This window comes from Vollenhovia emeryi, unplaced genomic scaffold (genome assembly GCF_000949405.1).
Source record: "Vollenhovia emeryi isolate VEMERY1.0 unplaced genomic scaffold, V.emery_V1.0 DF939587.1, whole genome shotgun sequence".
Lineage (NCBI taxonomy): Eukaryota > Metazoa > Arthropoda > Insecta > Hymenoptera > Formicidae > Vollenhovia > Vollenhovia emeryi.
Window position 1 is genome coordinate 15242 of NW_011966779.1, and position 7851 is coordinate 23092.

Genomic DNA, 7851 nt, shown 5'->3' on the forward strand with positions numbered 1-7851 from the left:
ACTTTCCACATGAAGCGAGATCCACTCCACACCTCCGACATAGGGTGGGTAGGGTTAGAAAATCTGTCATGCGGAACATACTGTCTCCACGCATGTACTTCCGCCGTTGTACTGTTCCACATGGGTTTGCAACTTTCCACATGAAGCGAGATCCACTCCACGCCTCTGACATAGGGTGGGTAGGGTTATTTTTAACGAGGTGAAGCCCCCCCGAGGGGGGGGCGAAACATACTGTCTCCACGCATACATTTTTCTACCCTCATGTAAGTCACTTCTCTCCACCAAATGTAGATGGAAAAATGTATGCGTGAAGACAGTATGTTCCGCCCCCCTTCGGGGGGGGCTCCACTTCGTTAAAAATAATCCTACCCACCCTATGTCAGAGGTGTGGAGTGGATCTCGCTTCACGTGGAAAGTTGCAAACCCATGTGGAACAATACAACGGCGGAAGTACATGCGTGGAGACAGTATGTTCCGCCCCCCCCTTCGGGGGGGCTCCACTTCGTTAAGATATAACCCTACCCAAACCATGTCTGAAGTGTGGAGTGGATCTCGCTTCACATGGAAATACGTCACTGCATATGATGTGCATTAAGTCTGATTTCGTCGGTATGACAGATTTCCTAACCCTAAAAGTTGTCAACTTTAACAATTAATATATCGCTTCGCAGAGCAGAGCGACGATTTTGTCTAAGGAAAAAGTTGTTTCTCGTTGAAAAACGCGTCGAATGAGACCAATTTGATTGATTTTGGAGGTGGTGTAGCTATTCTGAATAATTACCCAAAAACAAAAATAAAAAACAAATAAAGAAAACAAAATAATAAAAAATAAATATATATTCTGGCACGTCCGATATCTTGATAATAAATAAAAGGAGACTTTAGTGTTATTATATTTTTTGTTTTTACATTATGATTATAATTTCGTATTTTGGCAGCTATATAAATTTTATGTTAAATTGTGAAATTTACATATAATCGGGTAATATATACTAATATGAAAGCGCGATCTGAATGTATTGATATTGTAAAGATATCAAAGAGTCGTGAAACATTTCGACCCACTTCAGGTCTTTTTCAGTGGCAAATATTACCATTTTGACACAGATATATTATTACGGATCCCTAAAACCCGCATATTCTTAGTTTGGTACAATAATATTCAATATCTTACAATTTCCATATTTCTGATAACCATTTTTGTAACATATATTATTCGACGACACGGTCAAGAAACACCACGTAGCTTATATCAAATATACTCTTTATTGCGAGTCTCTCAGTACTGTCTCTGTTCGTACAACGACGGTTACTGCCCAGAATCTAACTGCTTCTACTACAATAGGCGGGACGGCAAAGTACCTCGCGCCAAACGCTACAGAGGGCATTAGTGCTGCCCGGAAACTAAACTTCTTATTCCTAACAATTTTGATTCCACCATTTTGAATCAAAGGTCTAATTTTAAGAAAGGGCATGATACGATTGTAGAGCAATTTAAAATGAGTAAATTAAAAAAAAGCATTAAAATCGGTTGAAAATTACACCGTCCAGCGATTTTTGTCCAAAAAGTGTGCCTTTTTTCCCACTGTGCGACGCCAGGTTTGACCATTATCGAGCTTAATTTCGAAATTAAGCTTACCTATCCTACGCACAATTTTACCGAATTTCCATTTGATTTGTCTTATGTAATTTCGGCAACTTACTCTTTTCCCTTCACTGAAACGTGAACATGGAAAAGTAACAACTTTGCTTTCTTTTTTGGGGATTACCAACTGTAAACGGTTTCGAACTTGTCTTCCTAAAAATAGCTCCGCCGGTGATTTACCCGTCGTTGTATATGGCATCGAACGATACTGCATTAGCATCTCCTGTAAAGACTTCCTTACGTTACTTCCTGTACCACTTTTGCGTTTAAGTGCTTGTTTTAACATATGTACAAAACGTTCCGCTTGACTGCTTGTCGCAGGGTGGTACGGAGCAGTTAGTTTTTGCTTAATGCCACGTTTTTCTAAAAATTCTTTGAATTCTGTCGCAATAAATGTTCTTCCATTGTCTGATACCAACATTTTACGGTAACCAAAAGTCGCCAATATTTCATTCAATACAGAAATTGTATGCGCTGTTGACATATCCTTGACAACATAGACTACAGGCCACTTTGAAAACGCATCGACCAGAATGAAAAACGTATGCCCCATGAAGGGTCCCGCGAAATCTACATGGGTCATTCCATATCAGATTTACAATCAAAATTTTGATTCGCTTGACAATTTTTTTTCTCGTTCTAGAAAGAAAAAAAAGACACGTATTTTTTTTCAAATATGATATGTAAATTTTCCAAGTTATTGATTTTTTTATTTTTAAAGTGCAAAAAAATTTTTTTTCAATAATGCTTCTACTATTCAACGAAGAGTATAGAATACATGATTAAAATATGCCATGGGATCTACTATTAAGTCCATGCTTTGAAGAAAACTCAGAAACGGTATTTAGTACTTTCTATGCAACAATTAAATAAACAAATGGAATTATCTCAAAAGGGACCTCTTTGAATTGAATCATTGTTTGTGTAATTTGTTCGTTAAGTACACAGAACTCTGTGTCAAAATTTGGGAGTGGACCGTTGAATACTTTTCGAAAAAAAATTTTTTTGTGTGACCGCGCGCTTGGAGCGCGCAACGCGAAGCATAGAGTCGAGCGCACTCAAACATTTGTAAGTGAGTCTACGATATTCCGATGAGGTTTTTATGCAGTTTTCACAAATAAAAGTCGGTAAATAATAAAAAGTCTTCTGAGAAAGAAACACTGTTTAATTCGAAAACAGTCATGTAATTTATTAACAATGCAGTTTTACATATTTTTTTAAATATATTTTAAAAAAGAAATTCTCGGAAAAAGTAAAAAAAACCTGCGAAACATTCAACAATTCAATTTTCATTTTTTTGAAAGTACTGGATGTAAAACTGCATTGTTAATAAATTACATGACTGTTTTCGAATTAAACAGTGTTTCTTTCTCAGAAGACTTTTTATTATTTACCGACTTTTATTTGTGAAAACTGCATAAAAACCTCATCGGAATATCGTAGACTCACTTACAAATGTTTGAGTGCGCTCGACTCTATGCTTCGCGTTGCGCGCTCCAAGCGCGCGGTCACACAAAAAAAATTTTTTTTCGAAAAGTATTCAACGGTCCACTCCCAAATTTTGTCACAGAGTTCTGTGTACTTAACGAACAAATTACACAAACAATGATTCAATTCAAAGAGGTCCCTTTTGAGATAATTCCATTTGTTTATTTAATTGTTGCATAGAAAGTACTAAATACCGTTTCTGAGTTTTCTTCAAAGCATGGACTTAATAGTAGATCCCATGGCATATTTTAATCATGTATTCTATACTCTTCGTTGAATAGTAGAAGCATTATTGAAAAAAAATTTTTTTGCACTTTAAAAATAAAAAAATCAATAACTTGGAAAATTTACATATCATATTTAAAAAAAATACGTGTCATTTTTTTCCTTTCTAGAACGAGAAAAAAATTTTCAGGCGAATCAAAATTTTGGTTGTAAATCTGATATGGAATGACCCACATGTACTCTTTGGAATGGTTCCGTAGCCTCTTCCCAGCAATGAACTACTTTTTCCGAAGAGTTTTTACACATGTTGCAATTTGCGCAGTTTTTAACGATATTTTCAATATCTTGATCCAGACCAGACCACCAAAGATAACTTCCCGCTAAGCCCTTCATTTTGGTCATACCAAAGTGTCCCATATGCAACTCTAGTAATATCTTATTACGCAATTTGGTAGGTATTACTACTCGGTGTCTCCTCATCAGTACCCCGTTTACTATGCTGAATTCATTTATATCGATATTCTAGAGTCTTTTTGTCATTTGTTAATCCACCTTTTAGTAACTTGTACAGTTTTCTACGATCCGTATCTTTCTGAGTTTCCTCTTTTATAATCTTTGCTTCAATTGGAAATGAATCCACCACATCGATTAATAACGCGTCAATAGCATCCTGTGTATCTCCTTCACTACTAGGCAGAGGAAGTCTCGACAAACAATCCGCATTTGCATGCACCGCCGATTTCCTGTATTTTATTTGATAATTGAAACCGCGTAAGAATAGTGCATAATGTTGCATCCGTAAGGCACTAAATAATGGCAAGTCTTTGTGTGGTGAGAAAATCTGCACTAACGGTCTGTTGGTCCGTTAATAGTGTAAAAATGTTTCCGTAAAGGAATTGATGAAACTGTTGAATACCATAGATGATGGCGTAAGCCTCTTTATCTATCTGGCTGTACTTCCTCTGCGTAACAGAGTGACTGTGACTGTAAAACCTTCTCTGTTCCATCCGGTAAAACATGTGAGAGGACTGCTCCCACCCCGTATGGGCTTGCGTCGGTGGCCAAAACCAAAGGAAGTGTAAGGTCAAAATGAGCTAAATATTCTTTACTTAAGAACGCTCGGTTAGCTTCCGTGAATGCCTTTTCACAGTCTTTTGACCAAGGAAAAGTAATGTTCTTTTGTATCAACTTGTTTAATGGAAAAACAATCCGACTCAAATTTTTAATAAATAGTTTTTTTATTACCTACCGTAATAGTTTATTAAGCCTAAGAAACTACGCAATTCTGTAACGTTTTGTGGTCTTCTCATTTGGCGAATTGCCTCCATCTTTTCGGAATATTTGTGTACACCGTTTTTGTCTATAATACTGCATCCGATCTTTCGCAAATTCACTTTTACTAAAGTTGATCTTTACATTATGCTTCTGTAATCGTCTTGACACCTCCTTTAGCTTTTGCCAATGTTCCTGCTTGCTCTTACTGCCAATTCGGATGTCATCTAGATACACCACTACGCCTGGTATATCATGTAAAATCATTTCGATGGTTCTTTGCCAAATTGCCGGCGCGCTCGCGATTCCGTACATGAGTCTTTTACATTTGTACAATCCTCTATGGGTATTTAACGTTAATAATTCACAATCTTCTTTACTAACTTCGAGTTGTAAATATGCGTTTTGAAGGTCGATCTTTGAGAAAATTGTACATCCTTCCATTGAAGTAAATAGCTCATTTGTTGTCGGCAATGGAAGTTCGTCTACAATTAAGTTTGGATTCAACATCACACTAAAGTCTCCGCAAATTCTAACTTGATTATTTTTCTTTAATACGGGAACGATGGGGGTTGCCCATCTAGAGACGTTAATCTTCTTCAAGACACCTTCATTACATTAGCGATCTAATTCTTTATCAATCATTTGAACCAATTTGGAAGGAACTGTTCGTGCTTTGTGGAAAACGGGACGTACGCCTTCCTTCAAATTCAGTTCCGCATGTAAACCTTTGTTCTTTAAGCTTTTCGGATCTAAATTTGCTTCGTAATCCTTACTGAGTAATGCAACTTGTGAATCTATTGTACTTTCAATCGTATTTATTGAAACGCATTTTTTATAAACTTCTGCAATTTTAGGCATATTCTGTAATCTGTAAATCCATTCCCGCCCCAATAGCGGTTTACGCTCACCCGGCGTCAAAAATAAATCTAATGATATTTGCTTATCTCTACTTTTCACATTTACTTTTACACGACCCAGTGACTCAATCTCTTTCTTACAAAACGAATGTAACTTTAGACCCGTTTTACGAATGGTCAAACCTGGAAATATTTTTCACGCATTTATTATATCAATGACCGACACCGCAGCTCCTGTGTCAATCTCAAATTCTACGGATCGATCGTTTACCTCAAGAGTCGTTTTAATTTTTGCTCGGGCCTTATTTTGGTCCCCACTGAGATTCAAGACTTCCTCAAGGAGGTTTGTAGATTGTTTTGCTTGGAAACACACCCGTTCCAGATGGCTTGCCTTCCCACAAGCGTTGCATCGTACATTTTGATTTAAGGTACATTTGGATGCCAAATGCCCTTTTCCGCATCTGTAACATTTAGATTTAAAATTAGAACTTAAATTATTTGTCTTGGATGTCTGACTTTTCGGAACCAACGCTGAACTCCCTGCTGCTTCTTGTTTCTTAGGATTCTTCTTGTACTTCGGGGATTTCTTCACCGCTGCTATGTTGATGCTAGCTGAATCTCCCTGGAGTTCCAACGTCCCTTTTTCTGACAATTCCATTGTCGTTGCTATCTTCAATGCTTTATCCAGATTTAAGTCTTGTATTTCCAAAAGTCTTGCTTGTGTTCTTTTACATGACAAGCCGAAAACAAGTTCATTTCGTAAAGCTGTAGGCAGATATTTTTCGAAATTACAATTGATGCTTACTTCCGAAGAGCTGTCATGAAATCTTTGACTTCTTCCCCTTCCTTTAGTGGAACTTAAAGTTTTCTGCTATTTCCAAAGGCACAGGAGCGTAGAATTCCTTTAGAATTCCTGTTAGACTTTCGTACGGCTTAGCGAATGGATCGTCAGGTGCTAGACGATCGCATAAGACGTCGAATGATGTAGCGCCCACATAATGTGAGAAGTACGTCACTCTATCCTCTCCCGTAATTCCGAAAATTGAAAAAGCACCTTCTAGGCGTTGTTTCCATCGGTCCCAATTCTTTGTAGGGTCGAAAGGCTCGATAGAGAAGGTACCTGGTACTACTTTTCAGTCTGATTCGTTCGTAGCTATCTTGTGAATTTTGGACGTTTCCGACGTAACCGCTAAACGTCTCGTTATCAAGAAAAACTTAATTTGGTGATCCTCGTCGCCAGTTGTTGTATTCCTCCTTCAGCAGAGGGAGCTCTGAAGGCTTCTTAGATACAGGACTCACAAGATAGTTTCCTTTAAGGCCAGTCTTTATTGTTTCTGCGGAACAATACCCCGTTTACATTCGCTACTGCTGGCGGTCGGGAAAGAAGTGACGAGAGCGTGCGAGGCCACGGGACGCGAGTTCCCACACACAAGAGTCCTCTACCGTTCGCTATACCTCAGGCGGGACATACTCGCTACTCAACACTTGTGCAAGGCCAATTTCACCTTGACCGAGCTGGGCATCTCGGGCCTCCGCATGAGGAGGACCCTCATGTGGGGCCTCCTCATAGAGGTCCGCTTTCGCAGACGCCCTCAGGGACAAAAACAGAAGTGGTTACGGACCCGGGGGTGCGGATCGTCCGCCCCGAGTTGTGCAGGGAACTGCGCATTCGAGGTTTGGATGACTTGTCAGTCACTCCTGAGGATGTCCGTGTGGCCATGTGCTAGATGGTGGGGGGGGGGGTCGCCGCCTTACGGCCTTCGCGGCCTTCGCCGGGGCCCGGGGGGAACCCTGGGCATATGGGCTCGTTGCCCAGCGCGTATGGCCGGGGTCTTGGTCGACCGTGGGGTGGGCAAGGGCGGCGGTAGAATTACTGCCGCCTCGCCCACTGCAATGTTTTAGGTGTTTGGCGAGGGGCTATGTGGAGGCGCGATGCCCTGCGGATACCGACAGCCGCGGCCGATGTTATCGGTGCGGCGGCAACGATCACCTCTCTGCGGGGTGTCGTACCGCTCGACCCAGCTGCGCACTCTGCGCTGATTTGGGTCGGGCTGCCGATCATCGGCTGGGGTCCGCGAGCTGTGGGGTACCCTCTGTGCCGGCTAAGCCTCGAACGCATAGGCCTACCCCCTCCCGGGCCGGCTCCTCTTCTCCTCCCCCGGGAGGAAGAGAAAGTCGGCAACGGGTAAGGGGGTAAAGAACCCTTGTAAGGTGCCACTGAGAACAGGGACTGGAAAACAAGGCACATCAGCGAAGAGGGGGCCCGTCACCCGACGGGCCGCTCGCCTTGCCAGCGAACGCGGCACGTCAGCAAGGGGACCGACCTCCGGGAAGGCCACCCGCCCCGCCATCGAGGGAGGA

General features: G+C 41.0%; 2 protein-coding genes across 2 annotated transcripts in view; both read right to left on the reverse strand.

Moving 5' to 3' along the window:
- The window catches only part of LOC105557163 (uncharacterized protein K02A2.6-like), a 5728-nt gene extending 3500 nt beyond the window's left edge, over positions 1-2228 (reverse strand). Inside the window, exon 1 of the mRNA XM_012004332.1 lies at positions 1826-2228. Within this exon, the coding sequence (XP_011859722.1) occupies positions 1826-2228 (403 nt within the window). The remainder of the gene's footprint in view (positions 1-1825) is intronic.
- Positions 2229-3553: 1325 nt separating this feature from the next.
- Positions 3554-7609, reverse strand: LOC105557164. Its single transcript, XM_012004333.1, has 8 exons — positions 7438-7609; positions 6946-7067; positions 6021-6361; positions 5762-5951; positions 5327-5626; positions 4638-5227; positions 3928-4101; positions 3554-3857 (listed from the first exon to the last, which is right to left on the reverse strand). Exons 1-8 carry the CDS (start codon positions 7607-7609, stop codon positions 3554-3556), a joined length of 2193 nt encoding a protein of 730 aa, XP_011859723.1.
- Between the last annotated feature and the right edge of the window lie 242 nt (positions 7610-7851).